This window comes from Ascaphus truei, chromosome 5 (genome assembly GCF_040206685.1).
Source record: "Ascaphus truei isolate aAscTru1 chromosome 5, aAscTru1.hap1, whole genome shotgun sequence".
NCBI classification, from domain to species: domain Eukaryota; kingdom Metazoa; phylum Chordata; class Amphibia; order Anura; family Ascaphidae; genus Ascaphus; species Ascaphus truei.
In genome coordinates this window covers 106,252,475-106,279,456 of record NC_134487.1, presented here as the reverse complement: position 1 = coordinate 106,279,456, position 26,982 = coordinate 106,252,475, and the positions used below count along the sequence as shown (strand labels likewise).

Here is a 26,982-nt window from a genome sequence, read left to right as displayed (position 1 = left end):
TTTCACAGATTTCCAACAATAATACTTGATAACCACACAATTACTACTAATTAGACGTTTGCTCATAAAATAATAATTATTTTTCTTTATAGAAATCCTGGATGTCACAAATAGAAACGGCCATTTCAAGTTACACAGAAACCTATGAAACCAAGAAAGCTTCTACCTTGTGCCAGCCAACTGAGTCCGCTGAAATATAATTGTGTATTTATGTGTAGATTACTTTGCCAGTACTTTGGGAATTACACTGTAAATTATATTTTTCTGTGACGCTTGTGTTGTACTCTTTTTATGTATTTTCATACCATGTACAGTATTTGTAATATATTAAAATAGACTAAATTAATTGCATTTGGAGGACAGCTGTTTTTCATATCTTTAGCATAGTTTCTGGTAATCTGTAAAGGTTGTCCCTTTTCTTTAGCAATCCAATTCTCAAATTCTCCTCCTTTACTTTCCAACGACATTGTTATACATTTGTAGTTATCTTGAAGGTCTTTCATATCACTCCCAAACTTTCCAATGTTTTCGTGAACAATAAATTTAGGCCCTAATTCTGTAAGGTGCTATTGCATGAAATTCCCCAAAGTCAATGGGACTTTTCATGTGATAGCACGTTATCAGCGCTATCACACCTTACAGAATAAGCGCCATAGGGGACTATTATAGTAGCCTCGAAATGTGACTTAACACATCTAAAGTAAAAAAAATGTATTCTGTAAGCCCTTTTCGCATGTTCAAACCATACAAAAAAGGCTTTTTTCACAAGCTATTTCATTCTGGCTGTGCAAATCCGTGATGAATGACTAAAATTTATTTTTTTTGCAAAATTGCTGTATTATAGTAGCTCCGAAAACTGCAAAAGGCAAATGACGAAAAAGGAACTTACATCAGGTATCCTGGGAGATATGCTAATGTCTATACAAAGTATATTTAAATGAGTCACAAATCCTAAAATATATCCTTAAGACCAATCAGTCTAAAGCCCCTGTGATGAAGGGGTACGAGTATCAGACCCAACAGGATTATTTTATTTATTTATTTATAAATTATTTTACCAGGAAGTAATACATTGAGAGTTACCTCTCGTTTTCAAGTATGTCCTGGACACAGAGTTAAGACAAATAATACATGGTTACAAATACAGTTACATAAATGAACAGGGTATATATTATATACAAGACATTGCATGAACAGTTAAAGAAAATATATATTATGGGCGTATGAAACAGTTACAGACCAGATTAAAATGTGAGACAGCCTTAGATTTGAAAGAACTTAAACTGGTGGTGGATGTGAGAGTCTTCGGTAGGTTGTTCCAGTTTTGAGGTGCACGGTAAGAGAAGGAGGAACGGCCGGATACTTTGTTGAGCCTTGGGACCATGAACAGTCTTTTGGAGTCTGATCTCAGATGATAAGTGCTGCATGTGGTAGGGGTGAGGAGCTTGTTCAGATAGCTGGGTAGCTTGCCCATAAAGAATTTAAAGTCAAGACAGGAAAGGTGAACTTTGCGCCTAGACTCGAGTGATGACCAATCTAGTTCTTTGAGCATTTCGCAGTGATGTGTGTTCTATTTGCATTGGAGAACAAAACGACAAATTGAATTGTAGAGGGTGTCAAGTTTGCTAAAGTGGGTTTGGGGTGCCGAGCCATATACTATGTCTCCATAGTCAATAATTTGCATTAGCATCTGCTGTGCGATACGCTTTCTGACCAGGAGACTTAGGGAGGATTTGTTACTGTAAAGTACCCCTAGTTTGGCATAGGTCTTGGTTGTCAGGGTATCAATGTGCATCCTGAATGTTAAGTGGGAGTCAAACCATATGCCCAGGCATTTAAAACTAGTGACAGTGGTTAGGGTGGTGTTAGTGTTGGTTCAAATCTGGAGCTCAGTCGCTGTAAGCTTTAAAAATTTAGTCTTGCTCCCAAATACCATTGTTACAGTCTTGTCAGTGTTTAAAAACAGTTTGTTGTGGGAAATCCAGTTTTCGAGTCTCAAAAAGTCAGACTGAAGTATGTGTTGAAGGTCAGAGAGGCTATGGCTGTGTGCATATAGGATTGTGTCATCTGCATACATGTGCATTGAGGCTTCCTTACAAGCTGTGGGAAGATCATTGATGAACACTGAGAAGAGTAGGGGCCCCAGAACAGAGCCTTGCGGGACACCACAGGTGATATCCAGGGGGTTGGAGTTAGAGCCTGAGATGGACACATGTTGGGATCTACCTGATAGGTAGGACTGAAACCAGTTTAAGGCATGCTTCCCTATTCCAGAGCTCTGGAGTTTGTTAAGCAGGATAGCATGATCAACAGTATCAAAAGCCTTTGCAAAATCTAGGAATACTGCAGCAGTGAGTTGTCCCCGTTGCATTCCACACTGGATTTCATTGCAAACTTTTAGCAGGGTAGTTACGGTGGAGTGTTTGGGGCGAAAGCCAGATTGGAATTGGCTAGGGAAATTTGTCTTGGTATAGTAATCGCTTAATTGGGAGTGGACACATTTTTCCATGACTTTGGATAGAATTGGGAGAAGGGAGATTGGCCTGTAGTTTGAGACAGTGTTTTTGTCCCCACTTTTGAAGATTGGGACAACTCTGGCAGTTTTCCAGGTCTTAGGGATATGGTCTGCAGACAGGATAGAGTTAACTATGGAAGAAATTGGTTTGGCAATGGCTGGGGCACCAAGTCGTAGGAACCTAGATTGTAGTAAGTCAGGTCCAAATTGGCTGCTTAGTTTTAATTTGAGGAGCGCTTGTGTAATCTCCTCTTCGAATACTGGGCCAAATTGAAAGTTGTGGGCAGTGTTGGGGCTATGTGGGTACTCTGAGGATGAGATTCAGGTTTGTGGTTTGGGCTGCGTTTCGCTAATAAGTTAGTGGCACACCCCACAAAGTAATCATTGAATACATTTGCAATGTCAGTGGGGTTTGTCAGAGTAATATCCCCCTTAGTGATATTACTTGGTTGTTGATGGTTAGAAGGCTGGATTAGAACCCACAACCCTATCATCCAGGGGAGCAGCTCTAGCATTGAACTAAACCAGATACTGGGAAACTCCACTGTCACATATCTCTCAGGTGTGCTAATTTTCTTGCACAATGAACATTGAACTGGCAACAAAAAAGCGGAAATTGTCTGCTTTTAAAGCAACAATACTACTTTCTCTCTGTCTTTTTTTTTTTCTTCTCCCCTTTCTTATTTTTATATATAAAGCATGTGACCATGTATAATTTTACATTCTTATCTAAGCTGGCAATCGTTTGGTGCTCCATTTCTAAATCTGTAAAAATCCTGATTGTGTGCTTAGCAATAGCCGCTATTCAGTTTAAATGAATCCTTCAGTCAGTGTAATTTAGCAGCTACAATGCATCCTTATATTACTAAAGTAACATTATTGTTTTGCGTTTACAGCTCAAACTGCTGGGAACATTGGCAACAAATTATCACACACAGGAAAGTGTTGCAAAGATCTTGCACTGCATGGGAGGTTGGCTAAAACCTGCTATAGCAATCAAAGGATGCTTTAAATGGATTACAAATTGCATTAAATTGAAATATATATATATATATATAATACTTTAGAACTTATTATTTAAAAAATCAACATAAGAATTCAGATGTTTTACTGCTTTAAATAAAGCTGGGGTGGGGGGCTACAGGTATGAGTAGTAGAGCTCAAAATTATGTTGTGGACAACAGCATTTCCCAGCATCTGGTTGGTTGCATCAGGGTCAATGTTCTGTCTCCTAGGTCGATATTTCCAAGTAAAATTGTAAGTAGCAAGAGCAGCTAACCCTGTGTGTCCCATGGCATTAAACTTGGCCAAAGAGAGACTGTAGGTGAGGGGATTATCAGTGTGAACCACAAACAGTGCTTCACATAAGTAATCGTGTTACGTGTCGACAATGGCCCACTTTAGAGTCAGGAACAAGCTTTTGGACTGGGTAATTTCTTTCAGACGGCTTGAGACTTCTCACAAATGTTTCAGGTCGCAGTCCTTCGGAGTGTTCATGGTATAGCACTGCTCCCATTCCTTCCAAACTAGCGTTCCCTTGGACTATATATGGCTTCTGAGGCTCAGCAAAAGCAAGCATTCTCACATTTTGAGGTCCACCTAGCTCCATAATCGTTCCAATGTCTTGAAGTAGTCTTGTTTACTATTGTTCTTGTCACCCTATCCCCACAGGGGGTATCCTTTTGACAGTTTGGTCAGCAGCTGGACTACTGCTGAGAAGTTGTTCGTGAATCTTGTACAGTACCTGTGACGGTGAAGGGGTCCCCAGGCCACCAATTAAAGCATTATGCTCAGCTGGGGGGCCCCTGAGTCATAAAAGGTGACTGTGGAGTGTCAGTTCTGTAGTCCAGAGCTGGCTGAAGTGATACTGCAAATGTATTAAAAATGCCTGTGTCTCTCCCCCCCAGGGATAAGGGGGCGAGAGTAATGCTATGAATCAGCTGTATAAGTCAGGTAACAGGGTTCCCCTTGGTCATAGTGGGCAAATGTATTATAAAAAAATGATGCATTAAAGCTACCCTAGTTTATCTGTGTTAACATTATAGACAGAAGGGGATTCTCCTTCATTCAGTCCAGAACAGGAGATGACACTTAGGGTGTGTAATACTGGGCTTTGAAATGCTTAGCAGGAAACCTCGGGGAGGAAGCAATGCATAATTTAGACTTCTGAGCACCCCTGCTGACTTGGTCCCCCTGTGTCTGGGACTGACAGGCTAAGGTGTTAAGTGGGAGGGGGAGAGGTGAACAGTTTGTCCTGACAGATGTCAAGGGAAGTAGGCTTGGCTAGGTATGATAAGCGGCTGAAGTGTGAAGTTGGCACATGCAGCAGCATACAGTGAAGCTTCTGCCAGGCTACCTGAAGTACTGGCAGAGCGTGCCCATAGGTGAGATTAGGAATTCCCACGCAGTGGTTGGCTGCACAGCATAAGGATAGGCTTTGTGTGTCTATAAAGATTTGTGCAGCCAATCAGAGATCAGTTCCATCATGTAAAGAAGATTCCATTGTAACTAAGGATTGTACATCGCTTTAAGAGTCATAATGTGGACATTTTATTTCATTTGACCCCATTCCAGTAAGTGTTATTCGTGATATTTTTGTAATTCAAGTTGTGTGTGTTCTTTATGTAAATAAATCACAATTTATTTTATCACACGTTTTATTCAATCAAGGACCCAGACATTAACGTTTTAAAAAGCTTGGTCTACCGTGAGAGTACCCCCCCCCAAAAAAACAGGAATTATCTTAGTTCAGATAATTGCGTTCGCTTTGACCAAGATGCGGTAGCCTCCAACTTCAAAGGGTCTGTGGCAATTCCCTTGTCAGAGACAATACGTCCCACATAGGTAGGTATCAGAGGTACTGCAGAACTTGCATTTAATCAGGAACAGCGTAATTCTAGATTCACTCAGGTTGGTCTCATGTTCTATAGTTTTTTCAAATATGATAATGTCATCTAAGTACACGAATACCTCCAGCAGGTTCATGTCCCCCACTATTCATTCCAAGAGTCTCTGGAAAGTAACCAGCATTCCTGAAACTCCCTCGGGCAATGCATTCGAACTGAAAGAAACCCAATAGGCACTTGAAAACAGTTTTCTTTTTATCCTGGCTGTTCATGGGGATTTTATAGTACTCACTCCTAAATTCAAGGATTAAAACCACCTACTTCCTGTGAGGCAGTCTAAGGCCGTGATTATACTCTTCGCGATGGCGCTCGCAAATTGCTGAATGCCTAAGGCCACCCCTAGTGCATGCACAAGCACGATGGAGTGAGCGCATTGTGAAAATATATTTTTTTATCTTTTCAAGCGACGGCTGCGTCATGTGAGCGGTTCAGCCAATCATGGCGAACCAGCCTCGTGACGCGTCCGCCACGCCTCCATCAGAATTCACATCGCTTGAGCAAGAGGCACCTGTGATGCGATGAGCGCATGTGGACACGGACTATAATCTCAGCCTAATGCATCTTCAATTCGGGGCATAGTGTACTGATCAGGAGTGGTTCTTTTATTGAGGTTACGGTAATCAATACACATCTGTATTGCACCACTCTTTCTGGCCAACACAATTGGGGAACGTAAAGACTCCTTGACTCAGAGATTATATCTGAAGTCGGCAATTCTTGCAGATGGCGTCTTACATCTTCAACGTCGGATGGTGTCAATCTCCTCGACCTTTTTCTGAACGGCCGGTAATCGTATAGCCATATTTTGTGATCCACTCCCTTGGCACACCCCACGTTCCATTTGTGGGTAGAAAACACTTCAGGCCTTCTGGCCATTCATTCCCTCAGATGCTATTTCCACTTTTCAGGGGCAGGGGTATCACCAAACTGAAACATATCAGGGGTCAATTTTTTCAATTTAGTCTCCGGATGAGCCCTCTATATAACTTCAGCACTGTATAAGTGTAATGGGGATCACACCTTTTCCCTCAGAATAATGTCTCATGACAAGATTATGCTCTCACACTGAGTGAAAGGCATCTTATCACGATGTGAAAAAGAAAGAACGGGGGGGGGGGGTAAGTGGGGGTGGTGTCGCAAAACAAATAGAAGTGCAAAGTCAAAGATAGCACTGACAGATAAACAATGATCAAGAATAAAATGGATGCAGGTGATAAATCGTATAATGTATTGTCTTACACGGCCATGTGTGATACTGAATCCAGAGAATGGTATCTTTTCACTATGCTGCTCCTCCACTGGAGCCGTCAGCTGATACTCCTTCCTGGTTCATCACAAGTATAGCCTCACAGGTGTTGACTTCCGTACTCATACCACATACATACAGTATGAGAAAAGACAACACATCAAAAAAGGATATACCGGTAATATATATTTTTATTAAAGTATAAAGGTGAGTAACAATGAACACGCATGTGGGTGACCGCCTCTGATGAACGCAGCCAACTTCCGCACTTCGGTGCAGTACTCTCCTGATCCCCCGTCCGGTGTTCAGGTCCGCAGTCAAAGTGCATGGGCTGGCTACGGTGTCCATGTGCAGTCAAAAGAGCTCCAGGTCCTTGCATCAACAACATGTTTCGGATATGGTAATCCTTCGTCCTCCATTTTATTATTGACCATTGTTTATATGTCAGTGCTATCTTTGACTTTGCACTTCTATACATATACCTATACATCTTTTTAATCACTTTTCCTTTTATCTGTACTCTTCCCCACATTTCCACTGTAGTCAACACCCCCTTGATCGCTACATGATCCACTGCTTCTGGGATTCCGATTAAAAAAACAAAACAAAAAAACACTTATTTGTATCTAGGCCTTCCAGGGTATCCCAATAGTGCAAAATGGCTGTACTCATCTTGATCACAATGCTACACACAGCCACCAGGGGGTGCTTTTGGATATTTGTCTCCACGTGTCTTAAGAGTCTTCTCCAATACAAAATGGTAGCACAACCAGGACAATGTCAAAACTAGGTCTCTTGGTCTGGTAATTTACTAAGGAACTAAGGAAGGGTTAGCGTTTTATTAATATGAAGAAAAAAAATGAGCTCTTAGCGATATCTTCAATGTAACCCTCTATTTCCTGTCTTTGTGTTATGGCGAAGCCCCAGTCCATTTTGTCTTAGTACCCCATAATTGGACCACTTGAATAAAATCAGATGAGACTTGTGTTTATATAAACTGGTGCTTTATAGACCTGGGCAACCTTTACTCTTAAAGATAACAAAAACGCAATAATATATACACACCCACACGTAGATAAACAATAAACTAGAATGCTGCGCTATTGTCCTTCGTACTAATCCCTGTTTTAATAGTATTGTCAACACTGCGTTGGAGCTCCTCTTTCATCTTTTGAGTGTCAGGTTCTTTCAAGCCCTTCTCACGGTCACCTAGGCTGGCTCTGTCCCCCTCAAAATGGTAGTTGAACTTTCTCTGTCCCAAATTGCCACCCTGCTCCAACATTCGAACCTTTCTTCCTGCCATACAATTCCATATCTTCCTTCATATGTTGCCAGGCAGACCAGGGACAGTGTCTCCCATTCCCAATCACACCATTGCTGGAGCAGGCCAACTCTCCATTGTTCACAGTACACACACATTTGTAGCAGGGGTTACATAAAGTTAAATACTTAACCGTTTTTCTTTTCATAAGTAAGGGTCATTTAAATTCTTTGGCCAAACTATTTTAAGCTTGCAAAAGCCGCCACAGTATCCCCTCTTTTGCAAGTACTAACACTACTGTACCTGTAAAAAGCTCTCCTAGGTGGTGGCAAGATCATGTTATGGGGATGCTTCTCTTCAGCAGGAACTGGGAAACTTGTCAGGATAGAGGGGAGAATGGGTGGTGCAAAGTACAGGCGAATCCTTGAGGAAAACCTGTTTGAGTCAGCCAAGACTCTGAAACTGGGGAGGAAATTCACATTTCAGCAGGACAATGACCCGAATCACAAAGTCAAAGTCACCCTGGAGTGGTTGAACAAGAAGTCCATTTAAGGTGAGACTTTAAGATTGCAGTCTATTGACGATCCCCATCAAACTTATCAGAACTGGATCAATTCTCCTGTGAAGAATGGGAAAAAAGGTCTAGTGTGCAAAGCTTGTAGAGACTTATCCAAAACAGACTTATAGCAGTAATTGCTGCAAAAGGTGCTACTACCAAGGACGGACTTAATTGGCTTAATACGTATGCAACCAGTACATTTCAATTTCCTTTTGCCGACATTTAACCTCCTTATATAAGTGTTCAGTTTAACCACTACAGCATTGCAGCTTAGAATAAGAAAAGTTTGCTTGAAAAATTGCATACATTATTTATAATTCATCAAAATGTGACATTATTGGTAGGTGGTGAATACTTCTGCAAACCACTGTATACCCAATGATATGGAAACAGTATATGGAGAGTGTATGTATGTTTAGCAATGAACCAGGTAGGTTTGCAGGAAATCAAGTGGTATGATGCTACCCAGTAAACTAAGCAACAGATTATGGATAACGTAGTTCAGATGCAGAATCAGAGATGCAGCAGGCTTCCCAGTGAGAACAATCTATCAATCTGTTCTGCGGACATCCAGGCTAAGACGACATATGGTGGAAGCAGCCGGAACACAGTCTGGAGCTCTAACAGGAACTTACAAGCAACATGAAGTCTACTGTACCTTTGGTCTGCCTAGCTCAGTTTATTCTGTCAATCATTCTTATTGAATTTGAAATTTACTCTTAATAAAAAGTAGTCATTTTACCTCTCTCGGGTCATGGAAAAACGACTTTTCGTGAAAAGATGATCATAATAAAAACAAATAGCTGCTTGGTAAGTACAATAGATACAAACAGATTAGTCTCCATCTAGAAATAAATTGGTAGTGTGCCACTTATAATCACACAGATATAACCCCTTAAATACGTTACTATCTTCTATTAAAGAAGGAATGCTATTTTGACATTTATTTCACATTTGAAATCTGTATTGGCCATATATTATTTTCATTTTCCTTTTTAGGTGTTTATCTAGAATATTGATGTCATAACTGTGAATACGTGTCAACACCTGCTTTTTTATTATGTTCACGTGTAATAAAGAAATTATATATATATATATATATATATATATATATATATATATATATATATATATTTTGTTTTAAACAACATGGCTGCCATCATACTTTGATTGCAGGATTGACTACCCCTCCTTTAGGAGTTAGACTTTGTATAAAAATATAAAACAGAACTTCATTAAGTTCAATCCGTTAAAACTGAAATCCAACAGAAAATGAAAATGCACAGGAATAGTTAGAAAGATCTATTTTTATTCATCATTTGTTATACAGATTAGAAAACAAAAGTAACGTTTCCTTCCATTTCACCCAATTACAGATCCTGCGCAATCTTAATTAGCCAATTACAATGGCGGATACCTTTTCGAATGTAAGTGCATACTGGAATTAACTCTTTCACAACGTAAGGCACCACTACATGATCACAAGGTGTAAACACAACATTGAGAAGGGCTTATAAAGAAACTATGTAAAATACTCATGCAAAACTTTGTATGCATACTTTGTATGATCCAGTTAACCAAGTGTAGTGTCATGTGCATAAAATTGCATTGCAAAGTTTAGCAGAGATTTATTTCCACCAAGTGCATAAGAACCCATAATAGAAGCTTCACATATTGACTGCGTACTTAACACGTAGCAGTACCATGAAGTTATATAAAAAGCATATTATAACATGCATGTTTTTGATGATTACTTGAGAAACTCGGTCACGTTTGCAAATTTCTGTTGAATTGTAAAGAATTTCAGTGCATCTGCCAGATTCACCTGTTCAATGATATTAAAGATAACAACAGGTAGAATACTTGAGATTTTTTCATGTCTAAAAAAAAAAAAAAAGGTTACAGACAAAGCATGATTTTTGATCATCATGTAGAAATAAATGTAATGTAAAAAAAAAAATTTTTTTTTTTGGCAAATCCAGGTTTGAAAGACAATTGTATTAAATTAATAAGAAAAGAAAATACCACAATTTCTGGCATTACATGGCTGTGCTGTAACGCACGAAAGCCCGAAAGCAATACCTTGAAAATAATGTTGCTGTATCTCTTCCCTCCCCTCCCCCTTGTTTTCTAAAGTTGGCTTATGATTTAGTAATGAATGATAAAATAAAAAAAATGCAAGGTGTAAGCATGCAATGCTTCCCTTAAGATCATACACAACAGCACTTTTTCAAATACTTGGATCACCTAATCATGAATACCTGATTTTCAGTGTTGCCCTTTTTGGACAGTCTGCCTACTTTTTCAGTTCTTTAAAATCTTGGGAAATCCATTTGTTCAAGATGACGTGAAACACTGTTTTTGTGGTGGCGGTTATTTCTCAATTTCAGAAGCTGAAACATACTGTATGGGGATTCTCAGAAAGTATACACACATGTTGTATAGATAAAGTATACTCAGCACTAAGATGCCCTCACGCAGCAGAAGAAATTGTTAGACACCTTAAATGATATAACTAATCTGCTTTTCCCATACTGGATACTGTAAGCTCCAGATGGACTAATCTTTTCTGTGCGCTTATGTGACATATGGGAGTGTCCTTTGCACTTACACAGCAGACGAGTGAAATACCAGTCTAAAATACAAATACTTATTTAGCACAAACTGTAGCACATAAATCAAGTCCTTAGGTCAGCATATATATATATGGCACACTACATTTACAATTCACCTATATGTTGTTTGCCCAAGAAATTATACATGAATGGCACGGTCATTGGTAAAGGACTCCATAACTTGCACTATAGCTCATCACAAATATTAGTCCTTTCAATAAGTCAGGAGTCAAATGGTAGAGCCTCACAACAGCACTGTGCAAGTAAAATGCACACGATTCCGATAACGTAATATTGCACTTATATAAAATATGTGTTAGCCTCAGAACTCGAAACAAACATTATGCAAATACAAATGAGGCATCTTTACAGTTTTCAAAGAATTGAAAGCACTAAATGTCTTAGCTTCACTCAAAAATACAAATCAGTTAAGTTTCTTCAGACAAACAAAAGTCTTATATTTGAGATACCTCTCTAAAATGAAGCATACTGGCAAGTCAGAATGATCTCAAACTTGGACCCAAGGACTAGAAGAAGAATAAAATGTGCAAGGCCATGTGTGTTCTGTTCATCATATTTTGCATACAGGGCATAACCGGGGCATTCAGATGCACACATTTGACAGTCGCTACAAATGTTATCAGTATACCATAATCACACATTAATATTTCATTTACATACAGAGAGGTAGTTAATAACTGAACGCTTATTTCACTGAATGTCATTTTCTTTGCAGAGTCAAAGAATCATTATTTGTGAATATATATTAAGTCTATTAATTCCTAGTGAGCCGCAAGCATTGCCTGCCGCATACACTGACAAAAAGGTTTCTTAAAGCAGCAGTCTGCACTGCTCAATATTTTGGGGGATGGGGGGAGAAAGAGAGGACCCTTAGAGTCAATCTGTGGTGCCCTAACCTATGGGGACTCAAAATTCTCCATGTATATATGACAATTGGTAATACAATATAGTTACAGGGTTTGGCTCGCTCCAGCTGCCGATAGAAAGCTGCAATATCAAGACCCTCAGGTTCAGGTACAAATACAGACGGCTGCTTTGAAGAGGTAGAAGTAGCGACATGTTCAAATTTGGCTACGCTTATACTAAGGGCTACGGCGACCGCGTGACGTCAGCAGGAAACCAGAGGACGACCGGGGGGGTGGCGGAGGCGTGAACGGTTCGCCCTCATTGGCTGAACTGCTCACGTGCCGCTGACATCACGCGGCGACCGCCGGAAAAGGCAAAATTCTTTGACTTCCGGCAATCGCGACCGCTCCGTCGCGCCCACTATGGCCACCCGTGACGGACTGCATGTACTTGCTACGGCGCTGCGCGACGTCGTAGTAGCAAGTACTATCAGCGTAATTCTCTTAGGCAATCAGAGGCCTGTGGTTATAAGTGGGAGTGCAGGCACAAGTACAGCTCCCAGCCACCAAGGTTTCAAAACAGTCTATTCCTACTACATACTTTGAATGCACACAAAGTGAAATACCGCTCACGGGTGGTATAAATGGCAAACACCGATAGCACACCTTTCCTAAAAGGCCATCAATGTCGAGTACATGTAATAAATTGGCAACATAAAATCAATATAACCCTATTATGTAATGTGAGCAGCAGGTATGCTTTCCTCTCAAATTACTTGTAATGATTTTAAAACACATGTAGGATTTGTATTCACTGTCAAACCACCTACCTTTGCTAAAAAATATGTATATATTTACTCACTTTTATTGAAAAATCGCTGTTTTAGGTCTAGATAGACAATTGGATAGAGCATTGTTTCAGCACACATTTTAAACCTTTATTTAAATATTGCGATAGTTTTTATTTTCCTTCATGCCATATAAATTATACTCTTGGAAACTACAATTATTACTTCATCAAGAGTCACGTTCAATGACTGTTCTTCCCATAACTTTAATTTATGCACAAACATTGGTGGATCAACCTTCTCCCTTATCTGTGCACTTCAGACTAAGGTTTAGCAACATCATAAGTAGATAGAAGGGAGATGCGGTTCTAAAACACATCAAGGTCATGCACCTTTGTACCTTAGCTGCAAAGCTTGGCACTATAATCGTGTACATGGCTTTAAAAAAACAAAAACAAAAAAAAACTTTAAGAAAACAATTTTATTCTATGTACTTGCATCTCTGTCCTAATGATTTTTTGCCATAATTTAAGATTCTAGCTAAAATTCTATACTCATGAAAAAGCTTCAGCAGCTACTTTTCCAGCAAAATATTATGAAATCCTAATTTATATTTATAGAGGTTTATTAAATTCACTGTTTGTTAATTCCACATTTTCATATTATTACCTCTTTCTATATAATAACTATGATGAACAGACTGCATTGTATTTTAAGAAAATGTTTATAGGATTGTGAGGAATCAGATTTGGGGAGTTCTGGAGCAGGTTTTGACTTTAAAACCATCTGCTTTATAGATGTAAAATGATTTTGAGATGAATCAGATGAATGAGACCTCATAGACCGGAACAGAGTTAATACCCACAAAACAATATTCACTAGTTAAATAACAAAAAAACTACCCAATGTTAAATAAATGTGTGAAACGTGCATTGCTTGACCATGTAATTAACATGAAGCACCAGATTATGGCTAGACATTCAGTTATAGAGGTCTTCTCATACTCAGGAGAACAGAGACCCACGAACAGCATTGGTAGGCTTTCCAAAAAGTATGTTTCTTGATCGGTGTGTCACATATATCCTCTAACTCGGCGATTTTAAACCGGGGTTCCACGAGCACCCCTCATGGGTTCCGTGGCCGCCAGTGGGGGGAGAGCCGGGACAATTCTCACAGCTGTCCCAGGCCAGGTCGCACCCCCACAGAGCAGTGATCTGGTGGCTCCCGAGCTCAGCAGCAGACGCTCGGTCACAGCTATTCTTCCACTCCCTGCTTCTGCCATCAACTTCTGTCTGACAGGAGGGAGAGGAAGCCTCAGCGCGAGAGCCGGCTACCTTAAAGAGACAGTCTGTGTATCTGTGTATAGGAGGGCGAGTGTGTGTGTGTGAGAGGGGGGAATGTGTGTGTGAAGAGGAGTGTGTGTGAGAAAGGGGAGTGTGTGTGTGAGGGGGGAGTGTGTGTGAGAGAGGGGTAATGCTTGTGAGAGGGTGTGTGTGTTTGTGAGTGAGGGGGAGTGTGTAAGTTAGAGGGAGAGAGAGTGTGTGTGTGTGTGTGTATAGAAGAGAGGGGGAGAGTGAGTGTATGGGAGAAAGTGTTGGGGAGAGGGCGCTTAAGGGGGAGAGGGGAAACGAGAGATGGGGGGGAGGTGGTGAGGGTTGGAATTTCACAATCGAATTCTGGGGTTCCCTAACCAAAAAAAGTTTGAACACCACTGCTCTAACCATTCAAAATAAATATATACCGGTATATCGGTGGCTAAACCCTAACAGTAGCCTACTGTAAGAGACTTTTAATTGATTATCGATGTTGAACAGCACATGGGTCAAACAGCATACAAAATTATATTTGAGGCATGGTAATGTTCTGCAGTTAAGCTTTGTTAAGCATAAGGAGCTTTGTTGAAATGAAGGTCTATTGGACTATTTCATCATAATTATACAGTCCAACAATTATTTTCCCAGTGGGCAAGAACTGTGGATCCATAGAGGTCACATGAGCAAAACTGCTCCCAATAATATCACTGTATAAATACTTGGTCTAATTTTCTAAACTGCTGTCTGCAATAAAATCAGGGAATTGGAATTACCAAAGCAGCTTATTGTTCCTTATGTGCATGTCGCTTGTTCAAATAATATCACAACTACAGTAGAGTAAACTGAAACTTCCCTATTCAAGTTCAATGCAGTGTCTACTAGATCTTATTTTTTTTTCAATTTAAGACATTGTGCTTCTATTTTCATTTTAGTCCTATTTTAGTCACTGGAAGAATATAAATATTGAATTTACTTTTGAATGTAAGCATACTGTAGCTGGATAAACGTTTTAGTTCTGGTAGGCATTTTTAATATACGTTTTATTTTAGAACTAACTGCCTAAAGTATACATACTGTTACTTTTTTTTCTGTTAACCGGACTGAAGAAGGAACAAAGGGGATAGTCCCTACACTCCACAACATTCTACATCAATCTATTCCATTTATTCCAGCACAGAAAATATTTAATCGTAATGTCAGCATTACAGACATTGTTCAAATGTCTATCAACTTTGTAAAATATATTTTTACAGGTTTTAATTTATATTTAACGCTCTTTGTCTAATGGCATCGCATTGCCATGATAACAGGACATCACTGGGCCATGTGGCATCACGTTGCCATAATAACGTGGCGTCCCGTTGTCATGGCAACATGATGCCATTTGACGTCACAGAGCCACCCTGAAGGGACCATGCAATGGGTGATGCCGCCGCCAGAGAAGGTAAGCGCCGAGGCCCTGCACCAAACATCCCAGCCAGCCCTGCAGTAACCCAGAGATTTCATATCTCAACCCATAACCTGAGATACCTAGCCAAAACCCGTAATCTCCTGGTCAAAACTGAAGTGGTGGCAATCCTGTTCAAATGTGATATTTAGGCTGCGGCCACGTGCAGCGACGTGCGCTCATGCTTGAGCGCCGTGACATCACCAACTCTCTGAGCAGGAGCGCTAGCCTGTCCTGCAGCAATTTATGAGCATGAGTGGGGGGCGTGGCACATGAGGGAGGGGGTGTGTCTTGCCAGGATCAGGGCGTGTCAGTGAAGGAAGTATCGTGACATCACATTCATTGTTGCCATGTCATGTGACCCTTCAGCGCGCTTAGAAAACAGTTTTGCCTGTTTCTTGCGCGCATGCAGTGTGAACATGTGCATCTACCATCTGCATTTGATCGCGCCCAGCGCTCGTCGCTGTACCGTGGCCGCAGCCTAAAGCTGCTCTGTCGCTTACATTACAACTTTAGGCGTAATTATAGTGGCTGCACGTGCGCGATGGAGCGCATGACATCATGAGCACCTGTCGCTTGCGCAAAATCTGCTCTGAGGTCCGAGGCGGCGGGGAGGCGTGGCCGTGAAGACACGTGAGCGATTCGCCCTCATTGGCTGAACCGCGCAAGTGACCCCGCAGTCGTGCGGCAAAAACATAATTCTTTGTCTTTGAGAATCGCGCACGCGGTCGCACACTCCGTGAGCGGCCTCAGAGAAGAGATCTGTTGATCACGCCACGCATGCCGTCGCTGCCACTATAATCGTGACCTTATCTGAGCAAGTAGTGTTATCTAAGTCATATGAAAATCAACTACACCAATGCCACCAAAACATCACTCGGGGTTCTTACAAACCTGCAGTCACCCCCGCCTCCCAATATAACCTATTTTGAAAGTTAGCTCTATGTGATGCCCTTTAAAGTCAATTACAAATGTTTTTTTATTTTACTCTACTCTATTTAAAAAGACCCAAAGTCTGCTGTAGAGTGTTCATATGGCAACTTCTGCTGTTTATTCTCACGTTCTACAATCTACCGGGAAGCAGAGCGGTATTCCATGCAGACTACAAAGGATCTTATCAGACAAAAATTAGATCTTAGATAAGGTTGTTTGAGGTTGATCAAGGTCACTAAGGCACATATCCACAAAAGGGTGCTAAGCGTTGACACACCTTTGCTCGCATTCTGGGAGAAAAGGCGTGCCAAAGCTTAGCACGCCTTTGTGGATCTAGACCTATGTGAGAGGGAATTAGCAGACATATCAATTGAAGTTTTGAGTGTCTGAATAAAATACAGGGGGGGAAAAACTATAGTGTGCTGTAAAGAAATCGGAACAAAATTAAACTTGCCAGGGAAACTGTCCCTTCTTAAAAGTCTAAAGGTGTAGTGTCACTTAACTGTATATGTGGCAGAGCCAATACAGGAAATCTCCTGGGTCATGTTATAGTTTGTCTTCTTATTTGGTCTATGCTAATTTGGAGCTTGCAATGCACGAAGGAACCAACACTGTGTGTGCACAAATAACCACCACGGAGATCACTGGCAAACTTTAAGATGACTCTTAAAGGCAAGGTCCAAGGACCAGATCCACAAAAGGGGGCTAAGCTTTATACTTGAATAGGAGTTAAGGTGTGCTTAAATGTAGCCTCCTTTTGTGGATCTGGGCCTTAGAAACACATTAAGTCAATAAGGACTTCACCTTTATCCAACCATGTCTTACTTTTGCCTTGACAGTGAGCAGCCGAATGGTTAAACTGTCCTTTGTCATAAATATATTTCTTGATTTAAAAAGGTTAACACTTAAAGTGTTAGGTGTATGTAATTGCAGAGAAACCCACGTGTGCTGTTGCTGGGAGAATCAATGTAAACAGGTGGAAAACATGATATCCTACATGGACGGAGTAAATCATTTAACAACTTAACAGCTGCTTAGTGAACCATTTGAACTACAAGAATGTTTTCCAGTCATCACCAAAACCCTTTCAGGACCTGCAGCCCACAATCTAGTTAAAGCAGCAATCCATCCTCTTTTTATTCTCTCTTGGCTTTATTACATTTATCTGAATATTTTGCAGTCCTGTGGGAACCGACTCGTTACCGAGAAAACCAACGCTTTGCTTTTCCTGAACAAAGCCAGACAGCAGTGGTATTGACACACTGGAGGCCCCAACGTCATGCTTTCTACTGGACACCCAGCGAGGCTGACCCCCTGTGGCGTTGAGCTCATGGACAAAAATACTTGTTGAAATGTAAAAGTTATATTCATCAGCAACCAGGGGCATCTACAGAGCTTGAAGTAACACGGTTCAGTTGCATGGATCACTGACCAAATATAGGTCAAAGAAAAAACAATGTTTGTGAAGGGAATTGCTGCCTTTAAGGAGACTTGTTGATAGTTTCTATAGTAAGATACTGTATAATATGAAGGCAGAGTTGAAATCCAAAGAATGAGTGTTTTTCCCCAAGTACAAATAAAAGAATGTGTGACTGATATGCCTTTGTGTTAAAAGTGGGTAGGGTGCAAGCCTCCAATGCATTCCTTTGCTTACCACGCTCAGGCATGCACAGTCCTTAAAGCTTACCTAGGATTGAATGCTCCTTTGGAAATGGTTAGTTATGCCTACAACATTGGACCTGCATATGCCAAATTTGTTAATAAAAATTAGATCCTTCCAAAGTTTTACAGCCTTGTTCTTAGACGACAAATAAGAAAGCCATTAGACAGATGTGTTTCCTGGAGTACAGTCAAATGAAATATAAAAAAAATATATCGTTTTCTTCTGTTAGCCTACTATTTACAGCCAAACCGCTGGAAACTAAAAACAAACATAAAAAGCCATCTTCGAAGAAAACAGCAGGATGCAGAGGGTGACCCAAGCTCATGAAAAATACAATAATTTTACTTTGCATCAATAAAACATTTCAAAAGGTATTTTTGCTTTGTCAAATTTTACAATCTTCGTCCAAAAGAATAAGTAGTTTGAGTGCTTTATCAAGTGCATTAACAAAAATACTAAGTATAATTTGCAGATGTCTATCTAAAGAAACATTCCTATCCTTGCAAATCATTAAAACATGTATTACAAACACGCACAGGTTTTTTGGAGGAAGGCGTGAGGGCATTTCTTGCCGAACATTCTCCACAGAAGATATTTCCACAATGTCTACAGTGGTGCTGAAAAGAAAAACAATGGTCATTGCACACCCCCACACCATGTCTTATATTACATGTGCAGAAAAAGGACAAAGAATGGCATTAGTTGAATATAAGTAAAGGTATATGTGTAGTTGAATGTTTGAAAGGAAAGGCAGTCTATCTTAGTTGCGAGTAACATCAAAAGTGTCACATATAAAGTGTCTGTGGAGTTAAAACTGGTGTTAGAATTGGAGTTAGTTAGAATTGGAGTTTGAGAAATGTTCTTCTCATCACTAACAGACATTAGTCATCAGACTCTAATCATGGTGCTGTCATTAGGGAAACATGTGTGTACGTAGTGGGTATGTCAACTGTTCTCGACGAGAAGTTACACAGATTCATTTTTACAAGATACATATAGGTAAGACCGGTACTAGGGAAGCAAATTACACTTACAAGTTAGTATAAATAATGTTGCTGACAGCCTCCTCAGTGTACTAAATGTAGATGCCAATATTTCTAAACCTACCCTTCTTATTGTTACAGAAAATCCTTTCCCACACTCCATACAGTTTTGCACTTCATGGTCCTCTGTCCACTTCCTAGTGAGAGCCTGGCTGTGTTTGATCTACAGAGATTTAAAGCAAAAATACAATGTACAGTATATATTCTTTAAAAACAAACAAACAATGTTTAAATAACGAATCTCCCTCAAAATCTTCATTCCAGAAATGGTGTTGTTATTTAATGGCATAGCAAAGAGGTGAGGGTCACGAGTAAGAGACATTGAGGTCAACATTTTACAACTTGGCATGTTTTGATGGGGACGAAGAATATGAACAGTTTTTAAAGTTGTAATCAGGCCCCTGAAGAGCTATCAACATTTTTTTTTGTGTGAAAGGATTTTAGTTATTTTAGGTCATATCCCTCTAAATAAAAAGAAACCGTCACAGGACGGCCACCATGTTTGAACATTAAAGTCACCCAGCTCGTCCCCAGATAACTGGGGTGGCGCAGGCAGGTAAGTAACAGCGTACACAAAAAATCAAACATATAAAGTACTGTACTCCCTAAAACATGTGATGCACTCTGGTGGGTGAAGGAAAAATATATTGAATTAAAACATAAAACTTTGATAAAAGGTACCTCTAAAACAATGTGTTGCAAAGAAAATGTGTTCAAAATTGGGTATTCACATAACTGCACTCCAACTTTAAAAGAAACTAGAGTCAGGAGAGCAGAGGTTATTGATTTTCCCAGTGAACTAACATGTATTTAGTACTATCGCTCTGCATTGTAATAAACCAAAGATCATGCATACTGTTCAAAGGCAGACACACTTACATCAATATCCTAAAGTAAATACGAATACAAGTCAAGGTTTCAAAATATCTTAGATAGGACTGTACTCCAGCCAGTAACCAGGGTCAAAATATTACAAATGGTATGCATGATTTTTGGGTTATTACAGAAACGGTCATTACCAGACTAATGGCAAATCTGCACATTGTTTCATTAGGAGAATCTTTAACCTCACGTCTCCTGAATCTTGTTTCTTTTAAGGTTGGATGGCAATTATGTGAATTTAACACATTTTCTTTGGCGTTTATATTGTTTTAGAGGCATCTCAATATATATTTAAAAAAAAGAAGGGGTGTGTGTGCCGAGCACGCGCATTTTAAGTGAAACTTCTTTTTATTTTGTCACAGAAATTGTATTTGTGATGGTGATGTTTTTATTTAACATTCAAACAATTTCAGTGAGAAAACGCAAAGAAGTTTGACTTAACGCGTGTACTCGGCACTCCGCCCACCCCCCCTTTTTTTAAATTTTTTTATTTTAGCTATTTGCATATCTATATTTATACTAACTGAATTTCTTGTGACTGTGTGTGCACGCGAGTGTGACTGTGTGTGTGCGCGCGCGCGAGTGTGACTGCGTGTGCGAGTGCGTGTGGGCGCGCGAGTGTGACTGCGTGTGTGCGAGCGTGACTGCGTGTGCGCAATCGAGTGTGACTGCATGTGCGAGCGAGTCTGCGAGACAGTGTACACGCGTGTGCAAGGAACTCGCTGCGCATCAGGCAGTACAGGACAGGGTTGAGGCAGTGGTTAGTGTGCGCCAGGCACACAGTAACCGGGAACACCTCACCGGTGCTTTCTACACTGCCCAGGAGTAAGGGCAACCAATAACCGGCCGCCACTGCGCATGTGCGCCAACCCCGGCCAGTTGTGCGTGAGGCAAAACCTCTAATGAATCAGATTCCACCATCCCCTTTAAGGCTCCCTGCTCTGTTCCTCACAGCAGCTACTATCTGTCTAGCCGCAAAATTAGAGGAAAAATAAATAAATCAAAGAATAGGGTTAAAATATATACAACATGCAATGAAACAACATCCACTAGGGAGGGAAAGTTGTACAGTACTGGCATGGAGGGACTAGAAGATATTTTGTCAAGAATTATTGGTAAGAAAAATCCCTGTTTTCTCTCTACGTCCCTTCTTTGCCAATAAAAACAAATTGTGACAAAGCAGGCCCCATCCTAGTGTGGAACAGAAAAAAAAGGAATACCACGCATAATAATATTCCTCATGGAAGCTTAAAATCGTCCAACACACACGCACGAAAAAGCAGAAGTAGAATCTAAATCTCGGATTTCGGTATGCACCAACTCTCTCTGGAGAACCAAGCTCAGAGCAGCAGACCCCCACGGCAAATCAGCAGAGCAACACAGACTCTCACCCAAAAGGCAGAGCCGGCAGGATCCGAGCCAGACAGCACGGGGGAGAAGCAAGATCTGACCGGACAGGGTGGAGGCTTCATTCGATAATCTGAGTGATTCATTGGCTCATAGCCTAAACCCAGAAGAGTGTCTCGAAGGTGAACAACACCAAGTCAGAAAAAAAACAAGAAGCTATGAACTGAAAAAGCAACAAAACCCATTTTCTTACCCATACAACCTTAACCCTGAGTGCCCCATGACACAGACACCATGTCATGGGGTCTGGCACACCAGGGGTCCGTCATGGGCTGAATGCAATCTGGCTGAAATAGGAACAAAAGAGGACGACTCTACAGTGACACCGCGATCACGTGATCGTGATGCGGCCCACGGGTGCTGCGGCGCCTCCAACACACAAAGGGTTAAAAGGGAACAAACAAGGCACTTTGCTTATAAAGTGATATTTCATCATATAGAAGAGATGCATTCCCACCTCAACTATATGGGCACGAGGATTTTTGCGGATCTAAATAGATCTTTTAGATCATAGAAGACCTACTATATATTTGGAATACTAGGCAGCACAGCCTGGCCTTTTTCCAGACCAGTAGGTCTCACACTCCAGATCAGTTTAGCATTAAAGTATAGCAGCAAACCCCATTAGGAAAGCGGATAGTATACATTCCCGCTAAAGACCACAAATGCAGTGGGCATAACACAATGCCTAGGAGCAGGGGTAAGTCCATACCCGCTTCATTTGCACAGGGCATTTGAGAACTTCTGGCAAATACCAGAAATAACATTTTAAACAGGGATAGCTCATAGCTGCCATAAAAGAGGAGTGGAGCCTGAGTGAAGGAAGGATAGTAACACTGTCCTAGCACAGGGCTTGCTGCAGGTGGCCAGATAGTCTAAATATCAACCTACCTACCCCCATGACTGTAGGACAAAAATAACAGATGTGAGGAAGAGAGCCGTGGGAGGCGGATGGACCCGGTTTGTTAGAAATGTTGTCCTAGCACATGATGGGTTGGGTTTAATTTGACATTTGGCCACGGCCGTTTCACTGCCAGGAAAGCTGGCAGCCGCTGATGACTCAGGGGGATTCCAGGCTATTTAGGGTAATGCCGATTACTGCACCCCAACAATAACACCTAACCCTAATGTTCCTAACCTTAACCTCTACACCCCAACCCTAACCCCATTATTCCTCAACGTAACCCTCATACCCCAACACTAACCTTAACCCCCAACAATAAGACAACACCACCTAACCCATGCAGCGAAACAGTCGTGGCGAATTGTCCCATTCGTAGAGATGTAGAGAGAAAGTTATGCTTTAATTGGATACATTTAACTTGCACCCACCTATGTGCATCATTTTGTAATTATACCTTTGATTTTTGTTGTGTACTTTATTTTAATGTCCATGTCATATTTTTTGTAGCCGACAATATTATGGTATGGCTGGTGCAATTTTCTACTACTGATCTAGGACTGGAAACAGGCTTTCGTTCAAGCACGGGAGCACCGGTAATTGTATCATTCTAACCATTTTTTAAGGTGTGCAGCATTTACTTCATATACCTGGGCAATTTTCTTTAAAACCATGAGCAAGTGAAAGCTGCTAATCTTTAATATGCCTTTTGCTGTTGCAAAGCAATGCCAAAAGTTCTGCTGTTGGCACCTTTGACTTGACAGAGAATAAGGAGCTATGCTAATTTCCCATTAAAGGTGTGGGTATAATTATGTACACACATTATGCGCACACAGGCATATGCGTACTCCTTTCTAAATGAAACCTTCAATAAACACAACACAATAAAATCAAACTATAAATCTGTAACCCTTCCAGCGCCCCCCCTAGGTCAGGGGTGCACAAACTTTGGGGGCGCTGAATTTTTGTGAGGGGGGCGCGGCAGTTGCAGAGGCCCTGCACTCTTCCCCGAAGCATTTAAATGAAATGCCGGGGAACTGCGCAAGGCCTCTGCAACCTCAACTTACCGGGATTCAGTCGACTTCTGGTAACGTCGTCATGGTAACACACGTCAAATGACGCTGTGGGGTCACGCGACCCTCTGCGTCGCTGGGTCACTGGAGGGGGGAGGGGTGTTTGCGAGCGCTGGGACCGGCACACAGGGGGAGGGGGGGGGGGGGGGGTGCAGCATAAATTTTTTTTTGCGCACCCCTGGTATAGATCAGACACTGCTTTTATTGTGTTGCAGTTAGGGACAGTGTCCCATCAGTTAGACTCCCATAGTGTGGCCACATGAGAAATTCATGTCCCAGTAATGGGAATACAAACATGTCTCACTGGGCAAAGTAGAGAAGTCCCTAGGATGTCTGGGAATCAGCCTTACCAGAGGATCCCCATCCACACTATTCAAATAGTCCCTGAGGAAGTGGCTGTTCCAGAACAGGGCTGGAAAAGCAACAGTAACGTTACACAGACAGGCCAGGATCTCAGCAGGGGCCCGCTGTAAAAGGGACCTCCAGGATGTTTTTTTTTTTTAAAAAGGGGGGCACGGTCCCCAAAATCAAGTCAGAACAGTAACAAGTGAATGCACCTCCCATGAGTGTTAACAGTGGGTACTTAGGGAAGAAATGTGTCAGGAATGATAGCAGTAAGGATGAAATAAAGTACAACCATGTCAACCTAAATGTACCTGACTGCAGTGTCCATAAGCATGGGAACATGAACACAGATTGGAGTTATACTATAAAAACTCCATGCGCCCATCTTTTCCATCACCCAGCCAACCACAGACAGCACCCTGAGACAAGGCAAATCGTTGCTGATGTAAAACACACAACTACCTCCATGTAATCTCCCCAAGGAGCCGGGAAGGGAGGGTTACAAATATAAGTGACATATCATATATACAGTGTATATATTCAGAGAAAGGGGAGCGATTACCTGAAGGGATTGGTTTTCTCTGCCCAGTTCCTCCATAGCATACGTTGTTTCATCTACTTTTTTCCGTAGTTCCACTACTTTGGCTTGAAGCTTTTCAGTCTCTCCCTCGCCTTTAAGATACCTGAAAATCAAAAAAGTGAACGAGTAAGACTACTGTGTGTTTGATTTCAACTTTACAAAGCATAGTTTGCCTACATGCCTTATTAATTAATACAGGACAAGGAGGAATGGTCACTATGCAATACGTTATAAAGCCACTTCTCTATCTTAAGGAACCCTGCGAGTTCAATTCAAATAAATGGAGCTCAGAGCTTCCTCGACACGGAGAAGCAGCGTCACAGCATATAGAACAAGGGCCATAAATGGGAACAAAAATAGTAGCCAATAAAATGTGTTTAATTTGTTGAGATGTATGTATGTATCTATCTATACAGGCATACCCCGCATTAACGTACTCAATGGGACCGTAAAGTGTATGTAAAGTGAAAATGTACTTAAAGTGAAGCACTACCTTTTCCCACTTATTGATGCATGTACTGTACTGCAATCATCATATACGTGCATAACTGATGTAAATAATGTATTTGTAACAGGCTCTATAGTCTCCCCGCTTGCACACAGCTTCGGTACAGGTAGGGAGCCGGTACTGCTGTTCAGGACATGCTGACAGGCGCATGCGTGAGCTGCTGTTTGCCTATTGGGCGAAATGTACTTACTCGCGAGTGTACTTAAAGTGAGTGTCCTTAAACTGGGGTATGCCTGTATCTATATATATCTGAAGTATCCACCTGCTTAGAAGTACCACCAAGGTCAAAACAGAAACGTCATGTCTTCATGTCAATAAGGAATGGTAATCATTTAAAATTTAACGCACAAAAGCCGATTTGGTTTTGATGAAGAACATCCCTTTATCAAAATACAAAAATTAAATAGATTAGGATTGAATCTGCAAACTTCCCTTTGTACCTAAACCTACCTTTCTAGCAGAGCGCGTCTCTCATCCTGGTTATTTGCTACTGTTGCTTCCAACACAGCAATCTCTCCCCGCAGATCATCCGTTTGCTTCTCCAGCTCGCTGACCCGGCGCTGGCTGCTCTGCCATTCTTTCTTTAGTGTAGCTAGGTTCTCATTTAAAGCTGTGACTTGCATGGTGATCTTCGACTCGTTCTCCTCGTGCTCTTTCTTCTGCTCCTCTTTTTCTTTTGCTTGTGTGGTCTTATTAAATAAATACATAAATGTCAAATAAATGATATAGAGCAGAAACGTAGAGGTGTTTATACTGCCAGAAGTGGAAAAGTGTACGCTGACTCACTCAATGCTACAGGTGTGAAAGATGCATTAAGATTCATCATAGCATGGGACAGAATACCAGACTTGCATACAGGTTACGTACACACTGCAAACGCTACCTGAAAAGCTTGCACCCCAATGCCTGGTACAGGGACAGAGAAACAAAGTGACATTAAAAATGCCACATTCTGTAATACAAGAAGAATTCTACAGCTCCAAGGCCAAAGTCACCACCACAATAAATTTGGCACTTGGTTAGCAAGCATTTGCGTTATTGCTCCAGTAACCCTCCTGCAATACAAATTAGTGTAATTCTACTGGGCAGTGTACCGTGCAAGTCACATACTGCCACAAACCAGCACCTCCCTGTTGGAAGTAGCCTAATGCCAAGATCTACTGTAAGAGAATTGTTCTCTGAATCTGTTTGAGTCAATTGTCTTCCATCCACTCTTAACACAAAATGAATAAGTCTACAACCCCAGATATAAGATTTGTACATATACAAAGATGCTGTGAGTCACGTTTTTTAAAGAGCCTTTTTTATGCACTTCAGAGATGACTTCCTTTTAAGTTGTAGATCCCAGAAGCTACTCACTTCTGTATTTTAGTTTTTGGCAGGGCATTTATAAAACTGGTGACACTTTCTTTCATAAAGGAATATTGAATTTACTATATACTCATGTAATGGGTGATATGACTAAGAGAGAATTAAAAGAAAAACTGTACATAAAAGGGTGTTGAATTTTTACATGACAGTTTCTTGGGGTTTGGTCAAACTATTTTGCACAGTTTGAGCCTTTAAGCTCCTTGACTCAGAAAATAAATGTAAAGATGAGCTGCAATTAACAACTATAATTGCCATATATATGATTAATTGAATTATAACTGCTCAAAATCAGTAGAGTAGAGGCGATTGGTTGGAAGTGTTTGTTATCTTGGCAAGTGTGATTGAGGAAAGCATTGTTTCACTTTATTTAAATATGCTTGTAGGGCAATATTAAAAATGCTTGTAGGGCAATGTGGGGTGTAGTTTAGTTGGAAATAGGACTAGGATTTACTGCAGAATTTAGCAATACATAGGCATATGACTTGGGATTGCAAGGAGAGAGAGGTGGGGGAGAGGGAGAGAGGGAGAGAGAGGTGGGGGCGAGGGAGAGAGTGAGTGAGAGAGGTGGGGGCGAGGGAGAGAGAGAGAGGTGGGGGCGAGGGAGAGAGAGGTGGGGGCGAGGGAGAGAGAAAGAGAGAGAGAGATTGAGGTGGGGGTGAAGGAGAGAGAGAGAGAGGTGGGGGCGAGGGAGAGACAGAGAGGTGGGGGCGAGGGAGAGAGGTGGGGGCGAGGGGGAGAGAGAGAGAGAGAGAGAGGTGGG

The 26,982-nt window shown here is 41.2% G+C and overlaps 2 protein-coding genes across 11 annotated transcripts in view; one reads left to right on the top strand and one right to left on the bottom strand.

Moving 5' to 3' along the window:
• PLEKHG7 (pleckstrin homology and RhoGEF domain containing G7) overlaps positions 1 to 5,163 on the top strand; it is an 84,838-nt gene extending 79,675 nt beyond the window's left edge. For all 6 annotated transcript variants that reach the window (XM_075600437.1, XM_075600433.1, XM_075600434.1 and 3 more), the window contains exon 18: positions 93 to 5,163. In XM_075600437.1, the coding sequence (XP_075456552.1) occupies positions 93 to 200 (108 nt within the window). In that variant the 3' untranslated portion in view covers positions 201 to 5,163. The remainder of the gene's footprint in view (positions 1 to 92) is intronic.
• Positions 5,164 to 9,776: 4,613 nt separating this feature from the next.
• Positions 9,777 to 26,982, bottom strand: part of EEA1 (early endosome antigen 1) — a 110,300-nt gene continuing 93,094 nt past the window's right edge. For all 5 annotated transcript variants that reach the window (XM_075600427.1, XM_075600428.1, XM_075600429.1 and 2 more), the window contains 4 exons: positions 25,302 to 25,540; positions 24,326 to 24,446; positions 19,220 to 19,318; positions 9,777 to 18,729 (listed from right to left, as the gene is read on the bottom strand). In XM_075600427.1, coding sequence (XP_075456542.1) covers positions 18,607 to 18,729; positions 19,220 to 19,318; positions 24,326 to 24,446; positions 25,302 to 25,540 — 582 coding nt within the window. In that variant the 3' untranslated portion in view covers positions 9,777 to 18,606. The remainder of the gene's footprint in view (positions 18,730 to 19,219; positions 19,319 to 24,325; positions 24,447 to 25,301; positions 25,541 to 26,982) is intronic.